This window comes from Ascidiella aspersa, chromosome 6 (genome assembly GCF_963924565.1).
Source record: "Ascidiella aspersa chromosome 6, kaAscAspe10.2, whole genome shotgun sequence".
Taxonomy (NCBI): Eukaryota; Metazoa; Chordata; class Ascidiacea; order Phlebobranchia; family Ascidiidae; genus Ascidiella; species Ascidiella aspersa.
In genome coordinates this window covers 32,626,263-32,654,247 of record NC_139452.1, presented here as the reverse complement: position 1 = coordinate 32,654,247, position 27,985 = coordinate 32,626,263, and the positions used below count along the sequence as shown (strand labels likewise).

Genomic DNA, 27,985 nt, shown 5'->3' with positions numbered 1-27,985 from the left:
AAGAAGAAAAACTTCAGCAGATGCTAAATGCAGTTGCTGTAACTGGAGGTTAACGAATTGCTGGTTAAAAAGGCGTGTTTGCAAACTAAAACTTGCGTCTGTTATTGCAATATGGATGCTCAGCGTTTATGAACAGCATTTTTTAGTTAACGCTTCGGCGCTTGTCTAAAATGCTACTACTTTTTTGGCGCTTGTCTACAATGTTACTACTTTTTTGGCGCTTGTTAAGAATCCTACCACTTTGTTAAAGTAACGAAACAAGTTGTCTAATTGAAATTACAAGAAAGAAAGAAATATCGGAGAATAAATATGATAAATGTACTTGACCCACCCAAACCCAAACGCTAACTCTCACCCTAACCCAAATATTGCTAGCAATATAAACCCTGGACGAAAATGTGATAGGAATCTAGACCAGCGCCGTAATTTTTAGTCAAACCTTTTGTTGCTTTGCATTAACATTATTCAAGTGTATGAGAGTTATAATAACATAATCTCTCAATGAAAAGGTTTCTTTTGGAAAATCTTAGCTTTCTAGTTGAACTATATCGTTAAATTGTGGTTAAAGCATAAAGCAGGGTTGGAAATGAGGCCCCGCTTGTAAAAACAAAAGTAAAAACATTTGGCGTTTTTGCGCAAATTTAAGTTAACAGAATAACGAAAAAAAAATTTAAAGCGTAAGAATTTAGGCGCTTACAGTTTAGTATTTAGGCGCTTACAGTAGTCCTGCTTATAGTGTTTTGATGCGACTGTAATAGTAGACGCTAGACAAGGTGATTGACTGTTTTATTTTGCCGGTAAAGAATTCCTGAGTTAGGAATACACCAAAACATAAAAACTGATTAACAAATACTCATATATATAATGCAAACATTTGAGTAAAAATCTGTTAATTTGCAAAAGGGCTTCGTCTAATTAAAACGTTTAAGATACTTTTTTAGCGACTGCATCTTCAGTTTAGATTTACCTACTTGATAACAAAGTTGTACTTTTTGCAGAATAACCGGTAATTTTTCGGTAGGCGCTTTTAGTGTTTGTCGAACATCAATCAAAATGTCGCACCCAAAACCAGATATCAAGCCAAAAATTAAATTCACACAGGTAAGAAAAAACGGCGTATTGCGTTTTTACTATATTTACTTTTTGTAAAGTTCATGTTTTAATGGTATATAACCTATTTGTTGCATAAATTTTGCAGTTTCAACTAGTCTTTCTACTCGTGTGTATACTGTGTAACATGTTTGTTTATAGCGTCGACATTGTTGGTATTTTTCGGGTAATTTTTCAGACAATTTTTGTCGTTTGCTTAATTGTCTTTTTCCGGATAATTTCCGCGCAACCATTTTTCTAGTTGTACAATTTTCTTACTTATATCCACGACTGAACGTAACTTACGCTTTATATGCATAACAAACCTCTTCGAAGCAACGCTATAATTTATATTGTACGGTTAATGTGGGTTCATTGCGCCAGCATTTTGCAGACCGGTTTAAACGTAAAAAGCGTTACTTTGCGTTTTTGCAGCTTCGTACCTGCGCGTAGCCCTAACTAGGTTTCGCGACACAATTGATAAATTGATCAATCAACGCTTCCTAATTAAAAAGTTTCACGTTTGCTAAAAACCTCTCGTCTTTTGTGATTTAAAGCTATAGTCCTAATTAGATCAGCGGTAAAGGTCATTAATTAGGCAATTGATTTATGCTCCAATTAAAACAACACAAAACGCGCTACTCACAAAAAGTTGTTTCATTATATTAATAAATGCTTCCTTATTTATGATTTACCTAATAATGCCAATATAGTTTAAAAAAATCGTTTACAACTTTACAGTAACTTTAGTCAAAATGTATGTATGTGTTTTAAAAACTGAAATAAGCCTTTTGCTGCATGAGCTGTTGTTCAAATATCGCGCAGTTTCAGCACAAATTTCTTGGAAAACTGCCAGTCGGCATTCTTAACAATTTCCGCAGTTACGTTTCACTTCGTTTGGATTTCCTGCTATGGTAGTGTACCCTTTGAAATGCTTTTAGGTTAAGGGTTTAGGGTTCACAAATTTAAACGCTACACATCTAACGTATTTTTAATCTGCTGACGATTATAAGTCACTACTTTTTTAACGTTAAATTTTATTTTAGCTTGTCATTCAACTTAATTTGTTCTATTGTAAGTTAGTTTTTACCAAACCTGAAATTTAATATCCTGCTATTGTGTTTCAATCAATTATCCTTATTGGTTATTGTGAGTTTGAAACAATACATCTTTATCCTGCAAATTGCTTAATTTAAAAACCTGCCAATAATTACAGTCTGAATGTTTAACTTATGCAAAAGTGCAATGCCACAATTAAACTATAGTAGAAATGCCTACTTTATGCTTTGAACATCTGTAATGGAATATTAATATTCCTGTGTGTGGAATATTAAACAACGTTTTATTAAACTTGACTGATAGAAGTATTTGTCTTAAACTGAAAATAAGTGACACTTTTGACAAATTGTATTGAAGAACAATTTGTTACTACAACTTGTCATCTGTGCAACTAAAAGCCAATTAAATTGGCAGGAAAAACACTTAAATAATTTCCCATATAGTTAGGCCCAAAGAAAGTGCACCTAACTTACGGTTTACAAACACTTTTCTAGGCCAATGGCATTATTTATTTGATGTGCTGTGGAGTTTACATTCTGTTACTCTGTTAGTTTTAAAAAAGTCGAACAAATCTTGTTTTTTTTCATGCAATTTGCAATATTTTAATATTTCTTTTTTGTATTACTCTAATTTTTTATAGTTTTTAATTTAGGACCAATAGATGAGGCCAGAGTGCATTTACAAAAATATATTTATTACAATTTGTTGATTTTATGCTATTCTATTAAAAAGAAATTAAGCAACTAGAATGACAATCTAATGGTTGAATATTAATTATCCTGTTGTCCACAATGCTGTGTGTTCAGTATAAATGTGATGTTACAGCAAACTTGCTGAGCGGTTCATGTTTTGTTTGTATTGCCATCAAACTCTTCGTAAATGTTAAAATGATTTTTGAAAGTTTTGTGGCTTTATTTTTCCTTTTATTACATTGCTATATTATGTGCCTTATGTCTAAATTGGCATAATATGTTGCACTTGCAGAAATTAGTGTTTTCGTTTGTACATGTTTTTTGTTATTTTGCTAAATGTTTTTTAATTAAAAAAACACTTAATATAATTAAAACTATCACTTTTGCTTTTGCTGAATGCCTAGCATGAAACACTGTTTCTGTTTATAAAAACAAAAATTGAAAGTCTAAGTAAGTTTATAATTGTTGCTTTGTAAAATAACTAAGTAAGTTAGTAATGTTTATTTTTGTTCGCTCTAAAATGAAAATACGCAAAGTATAAGAAAAAACAAATTGATGCGCAATACGGCTGGAGCAGCGATGGGCCACAAAAGCTTTCCAATCAGAAGTGAACCACATTCTTTGTTTCTGTTTTTTCCAAGAAATAAACTTTACTTTCTATGTTTCAGATCTTCATCAACAACGAGTGGGTTAATTCAGAGAGCGGTAAAACCTTCCCGACGATCAATCCTTGCAATGAGGAGGTGATTTGTCAAGTCCAGGAGGGAGACAAGGTAATGATCTTTTCACAATTTTAAACACTTTTATCCCAATGCCATGATTATTGTAAGCAATTCCCCCCCTTCCAAAAAAAATAAATAAAATCCATTTGTACACTATGCACGGATCTGTAATGTCTTAATCAAGATGTTGTCGATTTGCTTAACTTTTTGGCTTGGAGATTAATTATTAGGTTATAAAATTCAATTAATTATACATGGTCTGTGGGTGTGTATTAGAAATGCCCTTTTTATATTTTTTAATAGATAGCCGATTATTTACTTGAATATCAAGTACTCAGCTGTTATTTAATTCATTTACTGTTAGTTTGAAATAGAATAATTTTTGAACATTACCTGTGGCTTTTGTGCATAAACTGTGTTTTTTAATTGTTGGCACTTTACTTCAATTAGCAAAAAACAACTGATTTAGGATTTGCATAATAAGCATTATTTTTATTATATGTATTATTTATTGCAATAAGATTTTGAAGGTATTTTTTAGTTAAAAGTAATAAAACAAAAAAAACTCTCAAGTTTAACTATTGTTTCATGAACAGCATCATTTAAGAATGCAATCTGTAGCATATAAGTCCTTATAACGATGCCAATATATTTTTTACCCAGGCTGATGTGAACAAAGCAGTTGAAGCGGCCAACAAAGCGTTTAAACTCGGCTCGGAATGGAGAACCATGAATGCGTCCAACCGTGGAAGACTGCTCAACCGTTTGGCCGATCTTATCGAGCGTGACCGGCATTACTTGGCTGTGAGTTAAAGATTCATCTTAATATAACTTATTATCCCTTCAAATATATACTTTTTACAACTTATCTTTATCTTTCTTCAGGCCATGTTCTTTATAGTTTTCTGGTAACCAATCATCCAAACTTAACTTACAGTTGTTCGGCAATCTGTGTGCATCATGATAAAATTGTTTTTGTTTGTTTAAAAGGAAAAAGTTAATATTGTTTTTGTTTAAAGTTAAAAGACAAATAGCCAGCAAAAATTGTTTTGTTTTAAAAACAATCAGCTGGCAAAACATTGCTTTTGTTTTCAGTTTAAATTAATTGTTAGAAGTAACATTATCCCGAGCCTTGCAGTAATTTGATCGGCCACCTTTTATTTAGTGCTTGGAAACTTTGGACAATGGAAAGCCGTACCACATCTCGTACAACATAGACCTCCATTTGGTGATCTCATGCTACAGGTGAACAACATATTAGTGTTTTACATGAGCAATTGCTTGGTTGCAAATACATGTAATACAGGTTTGCCAAAAAGTCTCTTATCACAGAATAAATTTAAAACAAAATCACTATTATTTGGGAAATATTTTTCTATTTTCTAAGTTCCTCTTTATGATTATCTTTTGTTATTAAGCAAAGCCTCGGAGCAACTTTAACCTTTACAAGCTTGATTGCATGTTAGCTCCATGTGTGCCACATTAACACCCTTTAATCAGCAGCTTGTTGAAGTAGGTTGTGTGCTTTGTACAAGTAGGTCATCCAGATAGGAATGCAGAATGTTATGTCTGAGCAAAGCAGAGTATTTTGCAACTCTTTAGTTCGTGTAGCAATACAATGGTTACCCCTTATGCTGTCTATGTTTAATATTAATCCCTACCTGTCATTTTTTATACATATCATTTCACATTTGCTGAATACATGTATAACGGTTGTTGTTTAATTAAATCTGTCAAAATGTGTAATTTGTGCAATTTTTTTTAAACAGCCAAGCAAGCTGTTTCAAAAAAACAAATATTAAATAAATACCTAGTTGATTAGGATATTAAACTAAGTATTTTAATGTAGGTTATAAATACAAATTTCTAACAAGAGTATCTAAAATAATTTATTGGTTGTCGAGATCAAATGTTTGGTAAATGCATCTTTATAATGGAGATATTTCTGCCATAGACACCAAATTCTAATGAGAAAGTCCAATCACATTGCTTTCATAGTCCACTAAAACTCAAAAACTGTCTGTTGTTCTGCATGATTGCTCACAGCCAATGACATGCTTAGAATTTGGGGGTGTGTCAGCTGGGAGAAAAGTGGGATGGTTAGATTACAAACATCCACAAAGTTGCAAGCATCCTTTGTTGCAAGTTGTTTGTGAAAAATATAGTTTTATATGCTTAAGGTTTATTTCATTGCTTTAGTACGCTATATTTTGTAAAACAACAATTGCCACTTGTATAACATATTGTTATAAAAAAGCAAATTATTATTTCAAATAAAGCACATTTTCTTTATGATTTATGTTTTAATAAAATTTATAAAACAGCCACTGTAACTTATTTACTCTATTGGTATAAAAAAAATGCTCACAGACGTACTCTAATCATGAGTAATAAATTATTAGGAACAAAACTTAGAAAATGTATGACAGGATACTCAATTGTGAAAGTCTTTTTAAGCTTGGATAACATTTCTTGAAGTAAATGTTTTAACGTATGTAAACTTTTGAACTTGCATTTTACCAAGTTTTTGCTACCTTAAAGTTTAATAAATGAATATTCAATGTTTTTATTTTTAAATAAGATATTGTTTGCTCTGCTACACTTTGCATATTCAAACTATTTTTGTAAGTCATAATTTATCTGAATAATTGACCTTTCTATTATTTTATTTGACCTTAGTTCACCTTCAATATTTACCTACACATCAATGAAATTTGCTTATTGTTTCAGGTATTATGCAGGATGGGCCGATAAGAACCATGGAAAAGTTATTCCGATGGGTAAGATTTTTAATATATTTTTTTTATTTTTTTCGCCAAGTTTTTAAAAATTGTGATCAACCAATCGATTCATAACTTTTATTCCCATTTTTTGCTGTAATACATTTAAAAATATATCAATGTATTTTTCATTCAGCACACTATAACTATATTAAGTTAGTACATTTAGCAAAACTTATAACTATAACACTGTTGGTCAGTGAGGGCAGTTAGTACAGTATCTGTCAAGTGTTTACTATCGATGAACGTGACTTACATCACAAGTGCAACACACGTGTGTTTGCAAAGCGTCACTCTCCTATAAAATGCTGACCTAAGCCATTTCCAAGTTTAAACAAGTTTGAATTTGATGTTGAACATGTATTTATAGTGGATTGCTTAATTTGTATTACAAGCTTTTGAGTCCGTACAAATTTATTGGCCATGTAAAAAGGTAAGGACTTTTGAAATTGAACCAGTCAAAAACAAGGCGCAGCTCCTTAAAACTATTTAAATATAAACAAAATAAATACAAGTGTTGTATTAAAAAAAAAATAATGTTTATTTACTGGTTGAGTGAGGGACCTTTTTATTTTTAGACTAGCTTAACTTTTATTAAAATAAATTTGAATATACTGTTGCTGCCAAGCTCTGTTTCAATTATAAAACTCTTCTCCCGACAAAGATTTTATTAGCCACCTTATCGTGTTATCTGTTTTTCTTGTTTTTGAATCCATTTGGAAACCATATACATTGTGATTTATATTGTTTGACTGCATACATTTTTGCCAAGTTCCAAATTCTGATGAAATTAACTGAAAATGTCATCGAAATGTTGACACATATTAAAAAAATTTTTTTCACACAAACAACTTTGAATCTACTTGTTGCTTTAGATGGCAACTTTATGTCGTACACTCGCCATGAACCGGTTGGAGTTTGCGGTCAAATCATTCCGTGGAACTTCCCACTTCTAATGCAAGCGTGGAAACTCGGACCAGCGCTCGCTTGTGGGAACACAGTCGTCATGAAACCTGCGGAACAAACCCCACTGACCGCCCTTTATGTAGCTGACCTTATCCGTGAGGTAAATCTGGAAAAAATTATTCTAAGCTGCGCCATAAAATGTAGTATTATCATTGAAATTTGGTTAAATTTGTTTTACCATAAAGTAATAATAAATCTTAAAGATTTGCTCGAAAGTAATGAAATCAATGGAGGAAAATCAGTTAAGCTAGATAGAGGGGAAAAACCTGTTCTGACCCATGAGAAAAAGGGTGAAAAAAAATTGGTTCTTGGCTGCGCCAAAAACTGAAGTATTTTCAAATTTGGTTGAGTTTGATTTTACCCTTTGGTCATAAAAATATTTTCACAAAATTATTAATATCTTTGAAAGGAAATCACCTCTACAAATAGTAAAAACATATTTGTTAAAAATAACACTTTTCACAAAGTTTTTGAAAGTCTTATAAAGTCTTGGGATATTAAAAATAAATCTATATTTAAAAAAGCAGTTCGTAAAGTCTTAAGAAAGCCCTATATTTTTCCAAAAGTCTTGAATAAAAAACAGCTTAACTACTTGCTATCGTGTTGGCCATCACATTAATGATAATGTTTTATTTTAGAAATATATTCAAAACACTTACAGTGGAAAAATAATATTATTATAATTGCAACATTTTTTAGCATTTAATATTAACTGAACAAAGACGTAGTGTTTTTTTATATAATCCCAGCATATCTAGGAAAGTTTATTGTTTCTGTTCAGAATTTTTGGTTTGCAAATTAAGATTAAAATACTCTTAATAATAACCAGCAGTTGTTGGAAAAATGCCACATTCTTTTTACTTTCTCCTTCGCAGAAAATTATAATCCCATCGTGCCTTCAATTTGTCAGAAATAACAGTTTAACCACATTCATTGCCTAAGGCAAAATAAAAAGAGCTTTTCTGAGAAAAAATATTTCTGCAGATAAAACTGCTGTTTTTAAAAAGCATGCTAAATTAAGTTTCTTGTGCGATTATTTTGGCTGCAGATAATCCATTCTAAATATTGATAAGATGCAGTTGACCTAATTCTTCCTTTGTTATTCTGCTTTTTAGGCAATTTTGCCAAGCCAAAAAAACCTGAAGATCAATTACAGAATTCCTAAAAAATTGATCTTGTTATTTAAACATGCCTTTTTAAATATTTTTTGTTATTTTTAATTTATCAAATTTCTCTGTATTTTATTTCATGTGTAATGTCAAATACAACAAGTAAACATTAAAGTGTTTTGGGTTTCCAGCATAAGCTTTTGTGGAAAAAAATATTTATTTGGAAAATACAACTGTTGCTGCCAAGCATTGTATTAATTGTAAATTTGTTAATTCTGCAAATATTTTTTTATTAAATGTACAGGAATTTTGATAACCTATGCAAGAAATATTTATCAGGGAAATAATATAACGTTGTTTTATTAAATACAAAATATTGCTGGAAGAACAATTTTAACATTTGGTTAAATTATTTTTTCACTTGACAGAGTAAATTTCCACAAGGCGTTTTATTAAATTTCTAAATTGAAAAACATACCAACGTTTTTTAACTTTAGCTTATTTCCACAGGCCGGCTTTCCACCCGGTGTAGTTAACATGGTTCCCGGTTACGGCCCAACTGCTGGAGCAGCGATCAGCGAACACATGGACGTCGATAAAGTGGCTTTCACTGGTTCAACTGAGGTTAATAAAGTGTTTTTGTTGGCTTTTGAGATAATTTTATTGCTTACTGTTGTGCTGCGAGAAATTCCTGTTTTAACAAAAGCATCGAATTTTGACCTTGTAGAAAAGTGTTTCTTATCATTTTGTGGATAACATCTCTCAGAAATAATAAATAGATTCCGGCACCCCTACAAGATTTTTTCATAGGCAATTCAGTTCACTAAAATAACAAACCAAAAATGGACTGGGACAACAAACTTCAACTCTGCACAATGTACGAGTTTATAATTGGTTTTATTCCACTCTAATCTTGCACTAAAAGTTGAGAGTTAAGCAAAAATCAGATTCTTAAAGATTCCCAAATATGTCGCGGCACCGTTAGGCATTACAAATGGCACCCCAGTTGAGAACCACCCTTGTAGAAGGTCATATAACGTGTTTTAGGGATTGTGAATAGGGCTGCATTACTTCTCACATATTTTTTGTTTGTTGTGCAAATGTCTTGCTTGGTGTAAAATCAAAACACTTGAGGTTCAACAAATTCATTTTCAAAACAGAAAAATTAGATTAAATTTGTTGCAAAATATTGTTTTTCCCACAATTTTGCAACAATGCTTAGTGCAGCAGATGTGCAATGTTTGTTCACCGGCCACTCATTGTTTACCAACAAATAGCGCCAGACATCTTATCGCGTCTGGTTAATCAGTAACTTTATAACATTGCGCATGTGATGTTGCACTTTTGCAAAAGCTTTTCGCTGATTCACTGAATTAAAATTTTATTAAACAAGAAATCCAACAAATTGACTTGTGATAGTTTTTTTTTTTTGCCTAAATCTACTAAAAGCCCATTCAGGGAAACCTAACAATGCAACAAAATTTTTAAATATTTTTTAATTCAATTAAAAAATACACATACCCTTTTTTGTCGTTTGATTGCCAATTACATATTATATAATCAAGAAAGTTAGTTTATAAAGCTTTTAAGAAAAATTAGGTATTTGAATTTCCACCTGACTTGCTAAACGACCTTGAGTTGACCTTGTGTTTCATTCACACATATTGGCCACATTATAGTTAATATAACAAACAAATTTATTATATTATTGTAAAAATAAAAAAATCATCAATTGCCCACAATTACCAGTTTTATAAACTCGCAAACTTTCCACTTAACTTGCCCACGACCTTGAGTTGACCTTGTGTTTATTCCCACACAGATTGGCCACATCATAATGCAAGCGGCCGGCAAAAGCAACTTGAAGCGAGTGAGCCTTGAAATGGGAGGGAAGAGCCCCAACATTGTTTTTGCTGACGCAGATCTCGATTTTGCAGTTGAAACCGCGCACAATGGTCTGTTCTTCAACCACGTACGTAACAATCGTGCCCCTGTGACGTAACAGTCGTGAAAGTTTACCCCCCCCCCCCCCCCTTCACGTTTGGGTTTAATACTTTCACGTTTGTATGGAATTAAAGTGTAATATGAACTGTTTGTGCTTACGGTTTAAAACGGTTTGCCAACATTTTTATATTAACTCTTTTAATAAATATATTTGGCACAATGTTTTATTCCCGGACCTTAAGTATATGTAACGGAGGCTATATTACTGGAGCCCTAATAAAAAACAGTGTTGTCAGAATACTAAGCTTGTTGTTTAAAATTGTTGCACCAAGTTACTTTATTTTATTGGGTGTTATGTCTTCGATTTGCTATTTATGTCGAGCTAGATAAGTGCGATAAATACATCTTATAACCCTAACTCAGGGGTTATTAAACCTTTTTTACCGCGGACCCCTACATTTTTTTTGGCTTTGCATGGACCCCGGTAGACAAGAAATGCTCGAAAATGACGTCATAAATTGACGTCACAATACTAATAGACTTCATGACTCTGTTATTTCGGTCCAAAAATGTGAAAGTTAAATGGATTCTTACTATACATTGAGTGCAAAACCGTTTAATTTTGAATTAAAGTGTTTTCTTTTAAAAATTAATTACTTTAAGTATACACTAGTTCTTTAATTAGGCCTTCATGGACCCCCTAATATCAGTTCACAGACCCCCAAGGGGTCCATGGACCCCAGTTTAAGAACCCCTACCCTAACTGCTTGTTTATATAATAGTTTTTCACCCAACATTTAAAGTGGTTGTCAGTACAATAACCCTGTGCCCGATGTATCCCCTAAAAATTGTTTTAAGGTCGGGATTTTTATTTCCTTGTAAAGTTTGGATGCGTCTGGATAGAGTGCACACTGAAAGTTTTAGGGATCGCTTAGATGGTTCCGATTAATTCAGTTGCAAATCCAATATAATCCACTTTTACTCACTTACCCCCACTTTACCCACCCCAGGGTCAATGTTGTTGCGCTGGGTCTCGCATCTACGTCGAGGAATCCATCTACGATGAGTTCGTGAAGCGGAGTGTAGAGCGAGCCAAGAAGCGATGTGTGGGTGATCCATGGCAGGATGGATGCGAGCAGGGACCCCAGGTGGGTGAAAATTAACCCCTAGGGGTAAAATGTGAGAACAGGGGCCCCAGGTGAAACCAGTGGTTCTCAAATGTGGTCCGTGTGAATATTTTAAGCTGTCTCAGATGCTTACCCCCAACTGTTTTTTAATTCATCGACTGTAAATTGTCACAGCACATCTTTTCCGATGAGTTTTAATACGATTGATCATTTAACTTCTAGTTAAAATACAAAGTAAAAAGCGATAAAATCACTGCTTTAAATTAAATCAAATGTCCTTTGTTGTTTCCTGTTGTTGAACATTTATTTAAAAATGTCCACACTCCCGTATTAGACTGTATCACACCAATTTTACTGACATAGAACGACATTAATGTGACGTTGACAATCCACCTTGTTTTATTGGAATACTTGTAACAATAAACCCAAACCTTGATGCACAAGCAAGGCTGTCAGACCTTCCTTATTCCAAGGTCTACAACCTAAAATTATTAATGTTCTTATTCCTAAGAAGTGTGACTTACTTCTTTATTTTGTCAGATTTTTAACAAACAACAATTCTAAATGCAAACGTTTTTATATTTTCCTTAATTTCAAGGATTGTTAGCTATAAAGTTTACAATTGTTTCAAACATCCTTATTTCGTCTAGTGTTTGTGAGTAGCCAAGCAACAATGTGCTTTTATGACGTCACAGGTGGACGCGGAGCAGTTCTCGAAGATCCAGGGTTTGATCGAGAGCGGGAAAGCGGAGGGGGCCGACCTGAAGTGTGGAGGGGGCAGATGGGGCGACAGGGGGTACTTTATCGAGCCCACAGTGTTCGCAAATGTCCAGGACGATATGAGGATTGCTAAGGAAGAGGTTTGTGCTTGTCCGATACTTTATTCCGATATAAACCGATATCTTGGACAAAAAATATCGCGATCTGATACCGATGACGTCATTACTATGCTTACATAAGCAATTTCGATAAAAAATTTCCAAATTTTTTTAGCGTTTAAGAAGTTTATTTACCTCCAGTTGCCAAGCTACTATTTTTTGATAAATTTTCCTTTCAAGAATTTATTTGCAGATTCATATAATGAATATTTTGGTCTTCTTCTCACTTTTTATTGCAAAACATTGATAAGAAATATGATTAGAACTCATTCTATCGCCAAAATAACAAAAATCATATTAGGGCCGATTCTAATAAGTCACATTTTTGTTTATCAGGAAAAAAAATCAGAAAAAAACGCTAAATTGCAAAAAAGGAGGCTATTTTATACTTTTCATAGTACCATATATTTTTTATTTTAAAAAGGACATAATTATGTTTGTCCTACTCAATTATAAAGTGTTTTTACTTTTTTTTACTTGAGGTATCGGCCACTGTAGGAATGTTTCTCAATCAGACATTAAGGTCCACTAATGTTAAGGCAAGGTTTTACAGACAAACTAATACGACCTTGAGAAGTAAAAATGACCTTGTATCTGTTTATTTCAGTAATTTTAAGTTAATTTGATTTATTCTTTTTTCCTGGTAATTATTTATATGCGAGGCGAAATATTATGTAATATCCAGGTGTAAGAATAAAACAAACAAAAAGTTAAAGGTTTTTTGCAGGCTTCTTCTACAATGCAACATTTAACAACCACAAAAAGTTGGTCTACATTTGTTTGATACTTCAGTCATTTTTTATGAAATTATAAAAAATAAAATATTTAGGCATTTATCAAAATATTACAAACTATTTGTCGATTTGTTGGCCATAAAAAGGCTAATCTTGTCTTTATATTAACAACTGTCAATCATTAGTTCGTCAACTTTCGCCTTTAATTAACCTTCGCAGTTTGACCTTGAGTTGCCTCAGGTGCTAAAAGTGATTCAGCAAATGTTTACCTTGTTACGTCACAGAGGCATGTGGCGTGGTTTAAATTATTCACACGACAGGTTTAACAGTTGATAAACTTGCCGATGGACTTTTGAAATTTGTTTAAAGTAAAATTAACTTTAACCTTCTGTTTGAGTTGTCAGCGTTTTTTTACGACTTGTACATTTTTATGGAGGTGATTGCAAAATAAACAAATCTTTTAACAACGATTTAATGTAAAAACGTACTAACAAGTCTACAAAGTCAAAAAAACTGTGTCAAGTGCATTGTATATTTATAAGAGAACTACAATTTTTTTAAACCAGTAAAACTGTATGACGGCCTAATTACAATTTGAAAAGTTCCTGGTGCAAACTAAACGTTTTTAAACCAGAAAACGTTGGAGAACCACAAACTATACATTAAATAAGTGTTCCTCACCCGATGGCCGCAATTCAAACTTGGTGACCGCTTGATTTAATTGATTTGCCGACTGCAGTAGATTTACCTGATTAGATTTATTGAGATTGGTTGACTTACAAAAAGTGAAGTATAATTCGGTCGCAAAAGCATCGATGTTATAATTCCGCTTAGAATTTGGTACACCGCCAAAGAAAAACACAAAATCACCACTCCTGTTAATATTAATGTTTTTCTTCCAGATCTTCGGACCCGTCCAGCAGATCCTGAAGTTCAAGACGATGGACGAAGTTATTGAGCGAGCCAACAAAACGTGCTACGGTCTGGCAGCTGCTGTCATCACCAACGACCTTAACAAGGCAATCATGGTCTCGAACGGCGTCAGGGCTGGAACTGTCTGGTGGGTTCTTGTTGGTGTTTAATAATGTCAATTTTCCATGGTGGGGGGGATTTGAATATATACATATAATTAACCTTCAGTACCTATGATATTAAGTATATTTTATTTATTACTATTTTCATTCTTATCAATTCATCAATATTTTTAACCTTTTTAAGTAATACATATTACATTAATGATAACTTGTTAATACATAATCTAGTAATAAACTTTAATTTATGCCAGTCGTTCTACAAAGGGCACGGAAAAGTGATCGAATAACGAAATGTTGTGAGAACAACTTGGAGGAGAGTTTACATGCATTTAGTTCATGAAATGTAAAAACTTAACTACGTTCACTGAGGCTGTGTCTCGTGATTATGATGTTCATGCGTCTATCTAACTTAAAGACCAAAGTCGTTTTTAACATGATAGTAGATGAAATGAAATAAAACCCTTTCGCGAAAGTACGATTCCTCTTATGGATTTGCCCATATGATGTTCAACGCATTCAACAAATCCATTAGTTATAAATACACGATCCAGCCATTAATCTACATATTTACATATGTCGTTGTAGCAAAGGGCGCAAATAAATGCCGAAAACTAACGAAATCTTCTGATCACAGAAACCTAAAACTATTAAAATGCATTTCCGTCCATCAAGTGTAAATGTTTAAAAGGCACAGGTTTAGGTCCGGGGTGTCCAACAAGCGTCACACATGTGACACGCGACCTAATAAAAAATGGCACGCAAGCCCCCCCCAAAAAAAAATTGTTATAGAGCCAATTGCCATTGTTTGTTCACAATATAAAACAATCGCGGCAATCACGAGTGGAGGCTAGCAGCTTGGTGTGAAGAAGCAAAAGTCGGCTCACCGACGGACACTTAACCGCAATAAAACGAATTCCTACTAGTTTTCCATGTGTAAATAAATAAACGTTTTTATTATTGGTTAAAAAGCGCTTTTAAGATTAAAAAGAATTAGTTACGAAACTTTGGCACGGGAAGAAGTTTTAAGATAAAAATTGGCACGCCGGCATGTTTGAGTTGGACACCCCTGGTATAGGTGTTCTAAACCTAGCTGCAGTATCTTGTTGTTGTCCAACCTGGGTCGACCAGAAACGCCACACACAATAGGGCGCTTGCGGCTCGGTGTAAGGTTTCAACTTGGCGTACAAAGCTCCGTTAAGCTTGATTGATTGCACACCGGCATGTAAATGCAACACAGCCGACAGCTTTTGGAAGCAAGCTATAAGCGTTGAACAATTTAACAGCAGGCGTATGCGTTCTGTGTGACTTTTTGGCCAATGCTTACTACTTTACTGCAACGAAATTACCGATTTGTCTATATAATTCCAGATCTTTTTTTTTTTAATCGCCTACAAACATAATAGATTTTTATATATAAACTGTTGCCACCAGCCATAGTAATAATAATTATTCAAAAACAGCTCCTATGGTAATTGTAATTCTTAACCAATGGTTCGGCAACATATTCAAAACGCTTTTTTTAGAAAATTGGTCAAGAATTACATTTGCTTAAGACTTCTTAAGTAGCTGTCTGTGAATATCAGGTTGTTTTGATAGCACGCCAACATTATTTTGCTTAATTACGACAGGAACTTAAAAAATGTAAAAACTGAAAGTTTACGACAAATTTGACCCCGAATAAAATGTTCAGATACTTTTAAACGCTTTAACGAATTAAAAAGAAAGCGGCAGTTTGAGTAAATAGTTGACGTTAATGTTGTTGTTTCTTGTAATCTTTGGACGCAAAACAAAACTTTGTACCAGAATGTTGTGGCTGGTATATTTTTATTTTATATTTGTTAGTGAAATAAACTGATTTAACCATTTAACCCAACTATAACAGGATTTTAATATATTTTAATTACCTGCAGAAATATGCCGCAGTTCATTTATCACCGTCTTAATAAATCTGACGCTAATTACGATTTACGTCGTTTCAATTGTTTTATGTTTTTACCGAACGTGTCAAATGTTGTTCACGCTCCCTCTCGCGTGAAATTCTGTGATAACAAGCAGTTGCGAGAACACCAGCGTGAATACTTCGCATATTTTACATAAATTGCAATATTTTAATATTTTGCCGAACGTGTCAAATGTTGTGCACGTTTTTTTTGCTTCATTAAGGTTCGTGACGCAACATTACAAGCACCCTGGCATTTAAATTCATGCATATTTTCTGTGACAAATATTCTATGTGAAGTCCTGTGTTTTAATTAATATTCGTGACAAAACATTGCAAACTATCATTTTGATTTATTCTACTACGTTCGTGGACCCGTCTAAATTAAACTCTAAAAAATTGAAGTGTTAACAAATTTCAAAAGTTTTGCATTTTTGTGACAAATGAGAGTTTGAGCTTTTATTTTAGTTAATGGTCGCGGCGCATGATAACAGCTTGACATTTTGACAGTTTCGTGAAAGGCCCAAGCGGCACGATGTCACTTTTGTCTGAAACGTGTGCTCTCTTCGTTTTGCAACATTCGTTTCCTGCGTGACTCCGATCACTGATTGTTACGTCACTTAAAAGTCTGTCGCTTTGTAACGACATTGTTGTTGCGCCACACTGACACCTAGTGGTTGTTTTGAGCAACGGACTGATTAGAGAAATGCGCTGATTTGTATTCCACACTTGTAGCATTTTGTTGGCACCATAAGCAAGTGACATTTGGTCCTTGGTCGCAGAGTTAGAAGTTTGATAAACTTTCGCGCGTTCATTTTATTATAATTTCGCTGTAATTTTTTTAATAATTCAACTGTTCCAGGATTGCCACAAAATCCCTGAGTGTTTAAATTTCTTTTGAATTGATTTATAAAGTTTATAAACAACTCTACGTTTTTTCTAAACCCAAATTAAGTTCGAATCTAAATCTTATTTTTTTAGATTTACATTAGTTTAGAAAAAATGAAAGTTAATTTTTTTTCAGTAATACCTAGAGCTTGAACTAGAATTTCATTTAATTATTCAGTTTAAATCGTATTTTTTTTCCTAGAGATGGCGAATATTTCTTTGCATGCTGGAGCAATAAAACACTGCTACTTTTTTTGACATAAACTAACTTTTGTTTCCATCACAACCCTGGTATACACTTTCAATGCAACTTGTTTTATTATTTGTTTCCCCTTCTATAGGATCAACTGCTACAATGTATTCTCAGCCATGACTCCGTTCGGGGGCTACAAGATGTCGGGCCACGGTCGCGAGTTGGGCGAATACGGACTCGAGGGGTACACTGAAGTGAAATGCGTAAGTTGTTCGAATATTAGTATCTTGTGTTTTATGTTACTGTTGGCTTTTATTCAAACACTCAACGTATAAAAGGGTTTTATTATTTATGCCTAAAACTTTGCAATAAGGCCTGATAATTCAGTCCTGGTAAATCAATGTCAAAGCCAAAAAGGCGAGTAAATTGACAACATCTTAATACAGACGTTTCGATAGGACACACTAAAGACTAAACTGGTGGTGACACGAGCGCGTACCGAAACGTATTTTTGAAATGATGTCGATCTACTCGACTTATTTGGTTTTGACATTCATTTTCAAGCTACAATACGGATCAGTGGATAGTGTACCTTATGACAGTACTACTATTGATAAAAGTAAAATGTACAAGTTATACTGAACTGAATATTGAGTGTTTTTACCTGCGTTAATTAACGCTCTAAATTTGTACGTTTATTTTCGATATGAATTTATTTTACGTTTTTGAGTCTGGTTTCAACTATTTAATTGCACTTTTAAAGTTGCCGGTCTTCTAATAAATCATAAATATGTCAGCAGTAGTTGTATACCCTCTTCTGAAATCAAGATTTTTAGGTTAAGATTTTTGAGTAGAGTTACTATCAAAACAAAAAATACATTTGAAATTGAAATAAACGTTTGTAATATTTTTTTTAAATTAGTTTTACAGATTTTTAAAGTTGTTATTTTTTTAAGGTAATCTACAAAGTTGATCAGATGAACAGCTAAACAACCGATGGACGCCCAATCAAGCAACTAATTCTAACAATTGTTAATACCTCGACAAATCATGCTTTATAAGACTCTCTAATTGTATAATTGAAGTTGTTTTCGGCTTGTTTATCATTTGCTGAAATTTCGCCTAATTTTTGTCAGTTTTAACCACGTATGTACAATTGTAACCAATATATCTCATTACCCATATCACAATCGTGGTATTGTTCACTGATTTTATTCCTAGAACAAGTTTCGATAAATGCCGAGCAGAAAGATATGATGCTATTAATCCAAGACGCCGTTATCTTAAGACAATAATATAATCTTGATTTTATTTATTTATTTTGCTAAAGTAACACTAGGAATCTAAATAAGATTATACCAGTAATCTTTAATTAAAAACGTCTTTAATAGGAAAAATACTACGGAGGTCTATTATCAATAACCTTTAATAGACTAAAGTCACTATTTTTAAGTGACATTATCTCACTGAAGTCATTTTTGGCATTTTAATCCATTGATTAAAACCTTTGACTTTATTGCGCGGTAAGAAATTTAGATTTTCAGGCGATTCGTCCAGGGCTGCGGAGTCGTTTAGAAATTAGCCGACTCCTAAAAAATTAGTCTGACTTCCGAATCCGGCTCTGGCTATACAGCCTGTATTCCGCTAATTTACATAACTGAAATAACGTGGATATTTAATCGACTTATAGGGATGTTGTATAATTCATTCACTCGCAATACATGGTTGGAAAATATTCCACCATATGCTGTTCCACCTTTACAATTTCCAGTTGGAGGCCATATCAGTTTTAAAATTTGGTACTGCGCATGCGCATGTCGGACTCGAGACTCGGTAGTTTATGTAAAAAAATGGATAGATATTATGCATCATGGTTAAACTGTACAGCCACAAACAAAAGTGATTCTGTTTTGATAATTAGCCTATTTCTTTGGCACGGTATAACAAGCAATATAATATAATCTTCTTGTTAAATTTTGGGTCGCGACCCATGGATTGAGAAACACTGCTGTACACAGTCGACTTTGGGGTTCATAGAACTCATTTGCAAACCTCTTGAAATAGGGTTATGCGAAAGCTTGTCGAGAATTAATACATTTTGTCTTTTTTCAGTGCCACCTGATCACCTTATGTTTAAACTGTGTGTTAGAGCCACGGGGATGGAAATGCGCCACAGGTTCCAGATGTTGTTGACCAGTATTTATTTGTTCACGTTTCTCAAACATCTTGAATTTAGTTTCGTTTTGACTTTATTTACAAAGAGTTTCACCTTATGTGTGTCAATCGATTAATATACCACATCGCTGTGTGGCCTTTTATGGTGAGTAAGCTTATGACGGTGATTTATTTAACAAGGTCACGGAGGCTTAGTAAGAGGTCATGACTCATGTGGCCTACGGTGTGTTGTATTTTATCACATTCAGATCGCTTAACAACTAACTGGGTACATAAGTTGCAGTAGTATTTATTTTGACACTAAATAAGGATTTTGTGATCGTATATTTATACGAAATTATTACTTGTTTAAGGTTGTAGTGTTAAGGCGAAATTTTGTTTATGTTTTTTTAGGGCAGGCTGCGTTATATTATTTGTTGCTATTTTTCTAAACTAAGTTTTATCCATAACTTTATGACATAAACCAACGCAGTCTTATCGTCATCATAAAACATTGAGACGACATAGGTAAAGTTACACGAAGACGTTATTAACCGGCCCTAATTCCTCTGCTAAGAGACTTTTCAGACGCCACCCACAGAAATAACATAATGTAACAGACATAGGTTATTATGCTGACTGTTAGTACTGTACCATGGATTTTAATCTATTGCTATAGTTTGATTGTGGTCTGTAGTTATTCAATAAACTCAGATACGTTGGCTAAGCTATTGGAACACGAATGGGGTGGGATCAAGCCTAGCGTAAACCAGCATCTGACTTTAGCCACAAATCAGTTTAGCCCTGCATTGTCTTTGGACAGACTGATAATTGGTGAAATTTGTTAAAAAGTGAATTAAACGTAGAAAATTGTTTTTTAAATAGAGACATGAAACTTTGCCTAAAATGTGTTGACGTTTGGCTCAGTTTTCCCCCTTTATATTAATTATTTCTGGGAAGTTCCCAAGTAAGAAAGACCTGTTTTCTTGAGTTAGCATTCTATGGCTACCAAAATAAATAAAAATATATCACTAAAGAATGGAGATTTGATCATGAACAAAGCAACCTAGGCAATTATTTCGTGTTTTTTGGCTACTATGTAATTTAAACAAATAAACCATTTTGACTTTCTTTTTTTATTTTAGTGCTTTTGAACTATGTTTTGTTAGAAATGATTACAAAACCGTGAAACTTCGTCCTTGAATTTTGACGTTTCATATTTCACTATTTTATTTGAAAACTCTGTTTTGAAAATCTTTTCTTAAGGATTGTGTTGATTTAAGTAATATTTTTACGTTATTTTACGTTAAAATGTCGGATGGATGTTTATTTTGCAAGGAAGATGGAACTTCGCCGGCAATTTCCTCGATTGTTGCTGCTCTGCAGAAAGTTATAAAGTCACTTGTCGCCAAGGAATCGGACGGTGAGTGTTTGTCTTTCGTTGCATATTCAACCCAGAAACCATCTTTAAATGGGCAAATTTTGGCGCTGGTCTAGAATCCTACCGTAACAAACTTATTTCGGTTAGGGTGCAGGTGAGCAATATTAATAAAAAAATATAAAAACCCCGGGCGTTAAAACAATTATTAAACCAACGCACAATATTTGGGTTAGGGTGGGGGTTAGCGTTTGGGTGAAGGTGGGTCAAGTGTTATTATATTTAATAATAATACTGTGAGCGTTCCGACCATTCCAAACATTCATCATTCCGTAAAGTTGTGTTACCCCGCCATACCCCAACGTAAATATTGTGCGTTGCTTTAATAATTGTTTCAACGCTGTGGTAGGATTCTAGAACAGCGCCAAAATTTTGACTTTAGTTGGTGTAGCTACATTGTAGATGTTTCCCTTCTTGTTGTGATGTTTACAAAATATTTGTGGTATGATTAGATAAATTATTATCTAGGTCGCCAGTCTACATTCCGTGGCAGGTGATATTTTGTTTAAAACAATTTGTTTGCCCACCTGAATCAGTGTTTTGCGCATTTCAATTTCGAAAAGAGCTTGAAATATGGTAGGATTTAGGCCGCTGGTTTAGAATCCTACCAAAACGAACATTGTTTGGGTTAGAGTGCAGGTTAGGGTTGGGTAGGGTAAGCAATATTTTTAAATAATAAATATAATAATATACTTACCCACCCTCACCCAAACCGACACTCTAACCCGAATAATGTGCGTTGCTTTAATAACTGCTTCAATGCAGGATTCTAGACGAGCGCCGGATTCAGTTCCCAGGTGTGTTAGAAACATATTATGTTCCTGCACCAACGACTTGATAATAACAAAAACACAACCTATATAGCAAGATTATTGTTTTATATGCAAAAATGAACCTAAACAAACAATTTTAGAAACAAATAATAGGTTTTGGTGTAATTATATTATTTCAGACAAACTTTCTCTTCAAACTCAACTCCAAAAAGTGGAATCTTTGCAAGCTGAGGTTGACAGTTTAAACACAGAAAATTCAAAGTTACAGCAGGAATGCAAGCACCTCTACGCATCACTGACCACAATACGGGAAAGATCCGATCAATATAAACACAAATTTCTTGGGTAAAAAATCCGAAGATTAAAAAAATATATATTTATATTTTGAAAACTAAGTTTTACTGAATGCAAAGTTTAATCAGTTTAGTCCAGAGAGACATTTCAAACTAATACGGGAACAATTATAAACTTTTGAATTACACAAGTTTCCCTTCTTTTGCTTTTTTATTTGTTTTTCATATTCATTAGCAAGCTTTACTACAGATTTGTGCACATGTAAAAAATGCTTTTATTAAAATTATTTGTTATTTTAATTGTTTAACTTCTGTTTAGTGCCCAAGATGCTTTGTTTCAACTTCACAAAAAGAATCGCGAGCTTTCGAGGTTAACAGGCGCAAAAAATGCAAGCGGTAAGAAATATAATAGCAAATTGAAAAATAAAATATGCACTGCTACTTGTGCATAGAGCTACTGGAACTGTATGGATTAGAAAGTTTCCTATATTTAAAAACAGCCCAAGTGATAAACTATTTTTTTTTATTTAGGATATTTTTTGTATACTTTTTTTGTCCCTTTAGTTGGTTGTAAAATTTGACAATCCAACTATTTAAAATAAACCATGGAACAAATTTAATTTTTATTTGATTTTTTTAATTCGCAGGAAGACCGTTTTGATTTGAACTGAGCGACAACTGATAGTTACAAATATTGACTCAAACTATTTAAGGGCTAAAATAAACCCAATTTAATGTCATATATATTTTGCAAGAGTGACTGTTTCCATTCAAACGAAGTCACAGTAAATCGATTGTGTTTAAAATTTGGCTATTCATCGGGCAGAGTTAAACTTACTTTAAAAACATGTTTTTTTGCAGGAAGACCGTTTCCATTTAAACTGAGCAACAATGAACCCCGAGGTGAGGAGGCAATTATTCTGGCCCCCGACACTTGTTTTAACGAATCGAACTACAACTCGAGTTTCGAAACTGTCAAACATGAAATCAAAGAAGAAATCTGCGAGAGTGAAATGTTCGTCAAACCAAAATTCCCCGTCAAATCACGACCAAACAAATCCACTCCGAAAAATGTCAAAGTCGAGAAGAATGTTGACATGGTTGAATGCACAATCGATTTGGTGGATTGCGTTGCCGATCCTGACGAAACCTGCTTGTTGCCTGGCAACAACAAAGACAATGATTGTGACATCACAGATGATGACAATGAGGAATTCTCGATTCCCGCTTCTCCGATTCTAAACAGCGGCAACTTGAAAAAAGTTTTAAACGCCCCGGAAAGTTCTTTTGTTATGGTGAATGTGACAAAACAATGCAACGGCGATAAATCTCCGGGGCTCGATTTAACGGACATTGGCTCGCCAAGTCTGCTGCCACCGTGTGGTCAAGGAAAACAAAACCTTTTCAAAAAAGTTGAACACAAGGTAATTTTTTTTTCGTTACAAAATTTTCATAATCAGCTGATTTATTTGTTTATGAAAGATCACAACCCATTTTGAATTACCTAATCGTATTTGTTGATTAATATTTTTATACCTAAACATTTGTTAATGAAAGACACACACATACTGTATGTGTGTTAATAACTGAGATCTAGCCCGAAGCTGCTTTTTGACCAACGATTACGGCCTTTGTATAATTATTACACCAAAACCTATTGTAAACTCACCGAATCTGTTGATGAATGATGCAAGCAGGGAAGGCTAGAAAAACACCTAGCTCTACTAACTGACCACACAGCATGTGTAGTGCAGTTGGTAGAGTGACGTTCCAGGTATGACCTGCTTGTGAGTTTAAGCCTGACCACAGGCTAGTTGTTTTTCTAGCCGGCCCTGCTTGCATCATTGATCAACAGATTCGGTAAGTCTGCGATGGCTTTCGGTGTAGTAGTTGATAATTAATATTTTAGAACCAAACATTTTTTTATTATATTTTATACCAAACATTACTTATTTTACTTTTTTCAGTCAAATCAACAAATGAATAAGATTAAAGAAAAGCATTCAATATTTGGTGATGGTAAGTTCACATTTTATCGGTAGATGTAGGTTTAATTTACATCGTCACAAACATATATTTATTTCCAGACTGGCATTTGATGCAGGATTCATCTGTCGATTTCCAGGATTGTGCTCACAACGACAGTCTTAATATTCATCACAAAAATGCAAACAAGAAAGTTGGAATATCACCGATTAAAATGCAGAGCACAAGTGGATTGGTAAGATTAAATGTTTTTATCACATTTGTTTAACATAGATTCAAACTGCTGCTGCAAAAATATCTTATTCATGAAGAACCATATTATGTTAAGTGCAATTCGTACACTTACATTAAATTAAAATATTAGGTTATTTTTAATTGAAAATATTTCATTTTCTTTATTAACCTCAGATAGATTTTTTTTTTCATATTGAAATTTTGTTTTTTTACCTGCAGTGCGACCTGTCGACCACAATGGACGCGCTTTTCGACAAAACTGATGGAGAACTCTTCAATTTGTCAAAGACTCGGGATATGGACGAAACTCACTTTGATCCTTCCGAACAACTTGACAATGGAGATAACAATGGAAGCATTGTTATAAGTGATGACGAAAGAATGGCAGACAATGACGACTTTGTTGACTTTTCAATTTCAACTCCAAAACCACCTCCGACCAAAAAGAAATGGTCAGTTTTATAAATTTTTAAAGGAATATGTTTTATCAGCTTTTTGCTAACTTATATGAATCAAAATTGGCCTGACATTTGATATTTAAACAAATTACTGAACAAAGTATGTTTGTAGCATTATAACGCAAGCATTAATTATTATTTACATACATAAGGTATTTAAACTTGTTGTTGTAATTACATATACCATTACAAATAAGGCCTACTTTAGAATATATTATGTTATATTAGGTTTGACAATAACCTGTAAACTTTGTAACAAAACTACAAAATTATTTTGTTAAACCGTTTTTGGTTATGACAAGCAATATCATGAATATAATTTTTAGTCACTTCATTTTCTATTAAAACATAACATTAGTTGTAAATTCATAATCTTGTAAAGTTGAAATCTATGCATTTGGAGCGTGTTGAAACATCCTACATGTTCTTAAGGTGAAAACTATCTCAAATTTAACCAACTGTTTCTTAAAGTATATTTTGTGTAACTACAGCAGAACGTTTTTTTGTTTCTTTATTTCTTTAAAAAATATTTTTTTAGCCTTCACAAAGCCATTCCTTATAAAACATGGCCCTGCTTTAAATATTTCCACTATTTTTCCAGTTTTTGTTTAATTACAAATAAAAAAGTTATATTCGAATAAATTTGTTTATGTTCATCGCAACTTTGGCCTAATACCATGTATAGAGATTGAAATTACAAATGGATGCTGCAGTAAAATAGAATTCCAACTTTCAACTATTTAAGTTTTCTAATTGTTTTAGGGTTGCTTAATGCACATAAAATTGCAGTCCAAGTCAAGTCATTTGTACTTACTTAAGTCTTCTGTTGTTTCTGCAGTTTTGTGCCGTTACCCGACCGAACCTCCACCGACAATCACGACGATAGTTTCGACAAAGTTCCGAAGAAAGCCGAGCTCGGCTTCAAGTTCCAGTCGGTTGTGAGGAAACGCGACGAGCGAAGAAAACTTGACGCGAAGTCGTGCGCTCAGTGCGAGGACTACTACAGGTGAACACTTGGGGGGCTAACTTATCACTTGAGGGAGCTACATTATCACTAGAGGGTGCTAACTTATCACTAGAGAGAGCTAACTTAACACTAGATGGAGCTAACTTAACACTAGATGGAGCTAACTTAACACTAGAGGGAGCTACATTATCACTAGAGGGAGCTAACATCAACACTAGAGGGGGCTAACTTATCACTAGATGGAGCTATACAACCTGCTTTGATTGTTGTTGCTTTTAAAAAAAAATGTTTTGTCTGCTTTTCAGTATTTTTTAAAGTATTTTTTTCTAATAGTATAAATCTTGGCATGATGTTGCTACTTTTTTCATGAAAGGTTACTTTAGTTTAGATACATGGTTTACAGTCATTGATATACGAATTACCCTATTTGATGTACTCCTTAAGTTTAAATAAGAAACTTGTAAACAAAAATGCAACAATTGACAAAAAAAGTGAAAATAAAACACTTGACAAAATTAATATTAACTTTAGAATCATACTAGCGTAAAACTGCTTTAAATTATGGCATAAACTATTCAAGGCTGGTTCTAAATGTTACCTAATTTAAAAGTTATGCCCAACATGGGTAAATATACCAGAAAAACACTAGAACTTACTACTAAACTGGGTAACATAAAAATAAGTGTCCTTTCACAAAAATATTAGTGTAAAATTTCACCTGTACCATGTTTTTAAAATATTAAGCTCCAATATTTATTTATTTTGAATAAAAAAATACAGCGACCTTCCCCCCGAAGAGCGAGCTCGTACGATCAAGGAGATATGTCGTCATCGTCACGAGTTTGCCCCCCCTAGCACCCCCAAACACTTCTGGGACATTGGGATTCCCGACACACAGGAATGCAAGAGAAGGGGTGAGGCAGGCTGTAGTGAAGTTAACTGCGGGGGGCTCAACAGGGTTGTCGCACAGTATTGGAATATTTTAAAGTTTTGAATTGATTTAAATTAATTTTTGTAGTGAAAAGTCTTTAAAACAATTTATTTTTCCGAAAATTTGGAATTAATTTGCCTAAAATTTTTTTTATTATTAATTTGACTTATTAATTCCAACAAAGAGGAGTCTTGGAATCATTAAAGATAACAGGGGATTTGGACCAGGGCCCGACTTAATCGATTCGATTTATTGGTTGAGTCCGACTAGCCTTGTTCCGACTTCCAAACTTCCAAACTTCAAGAGTGAACGTCCGATATTATCGGATCGGAATCGATATTTAATTCGTGGATTATTTTGTCACTCGTCTGGTACTAGGCTCCCGTGGAAATGGTGCTTCCATTTAAATCATTTTTTTGTAAAAGCCTTTTTGACGTAATCGTTACAAAACATTATTTTTTAAACGTCGATACAGGTTTTTAGATTGGTTTGGCAATAATGGAATGTGTTTGATTTTATGGGTGAGACCAGCTGCAGTGAAATTAACTGCGTGGGGCTTGCAGAGTTGCCGCACAGTATTTGGATCTTTAAGTCTTCCAATGTCTTGAATTGATTTGTGTATTGAATGTTTTTAAAACAATCTATGTTTATCCACATAGTTTTGGAAGTTAATTTGCCTTTAAAACAAGTATTTTAGAAACCCTACGTTTTTTTCAAAAGGTTTGAATTAATTTGCCTATTGAAAGGCCTTTGAAAATGACTATATTTATTCAAAAGTTTGGCATTTGTTTTCGTATTGTGATTTTAAGTATAGCTTCATTATAAAGTTAACCTTTTGTCATTAGTTATTGTTATTAACTACTCGACATTTTATAGTTAACCTTGTATATTTGCACAAGTTAAAATTAGATTTATTGTTTCATTCCCATGTTTCCAGGTTACATTGTTGAAGCTGAGGATTTAAACACTCAAGAAAAGGGGAAAGTCCCCCAAAGGAGACGACGCAAGAAACCCTTACAATCGAGGCTTGTGACGAAACAATGAAAGCTCTTTATTGTGAGATAATCTGTATTATATGCAAGTGCGCCCACTAGTGTTGTGTAATCCTGTATTTTTGCAACTTTTAGCGTTTTTTAAGCATAGCGCATATTATATGGGTTGGTTAAAAAACATTTGTTTAGAAAACCAAGACGTTAGAGTAATTTTGGCAACCTTGTATTAAAATGCACTTTTAAAATATTTACCAATTGTAAAGAGTGATGTTTTACTAAACTACTGCTGCCAAACTTGATCCATGCCCTGTTCGATAAATGCAAGAAATATATTTGCTTTTTTTCCTAATGTTTATATCCTCACTGTTCAAATGTCTTACTTTGCTGCTTTTTTGTGTTACATCAGTTATTTTTCCTTTTTTGTGATTTTATTTTAAGTTTTTACCAAAGTTAATCTTTAAACGTTTAGCTACTCCCTTAGTAACCAAGTATGCTGTGAAATGTGAAAATTAATGGCTGCTATTCATCTACTAAAGTTTAAAATATTGTTCTTGACAGCAATTCTCTTCTGTCCGCTAGATGTCAGCAGTTCGCTTATTTTTAAA

The 27,985-nt window shown here is 33.5% G+C and overlaps 2 protein-coding genes across 2 annotated transcripts; both read left to right on the top strand.

Annotated features, from left to right (window-relative positions):
- The first annotated feature begins 42 nt into the window (after positions 1-42).
- LOC146141334 (aldehyde dehydrogenase, mitochondrial-like) lies at positions 43-18,338 on the top strand. Its single transcript, XM_083392160.1, has 13 exons — positions 43-1,101; positions 3,509-3,613; positions 4,226-4,366; positions 4,728-4,807; positions 6,293-6,342; positions 7,218-7,408; positions 8,928-9,041; positions 10,240-10,389; positions 11,372-11,509; positions 12,184-12,348; positions 14,003-14,160; positions 17,303-17,417; positions 18,111-18,338. The coding sequence occupies exons 1-13, from the start codon at positions 1,054-1,056 to the stop codon at positions 18,141-18,143; spliced, it is 1,488 nt and encodes a 495-aa protein (XP_083248286.1). The 5' UTR covers positions 43-1,053; the 3' UTR covers positions 18,144-18,338.
- A 2,247-nt stretch (positions 18,339-20,585) lies between these two features.
- Positions 20,586-27,432, top strand: LOC146141333 (uncharacterized). Its single transcript, XM_083392890.1, has 10 exons — positions 20,586-20,731; positions 21,699-21,864; positions 22,132-22,208; positions 22,674-23,236; positions 23,780-23,831; positions 23,900-24,033; positions 24,252-24,484; positions 25,329-25,496; positions 26,238-26,371; positions 27,326-27,432. The coding sequence occupies exons 1-10, from the start codon at positions 20,620-20,622 to the stop codon at positions 27,430-27,432; spliced, it is 1,746 nt and encodes a 581-aa protein (XP_083249016.1). The 5' UTR covers positions 20,586-20,619.
- The last annotated feature ends 553 nt before the right edge of the window (positions 27,433-27,985 follow it).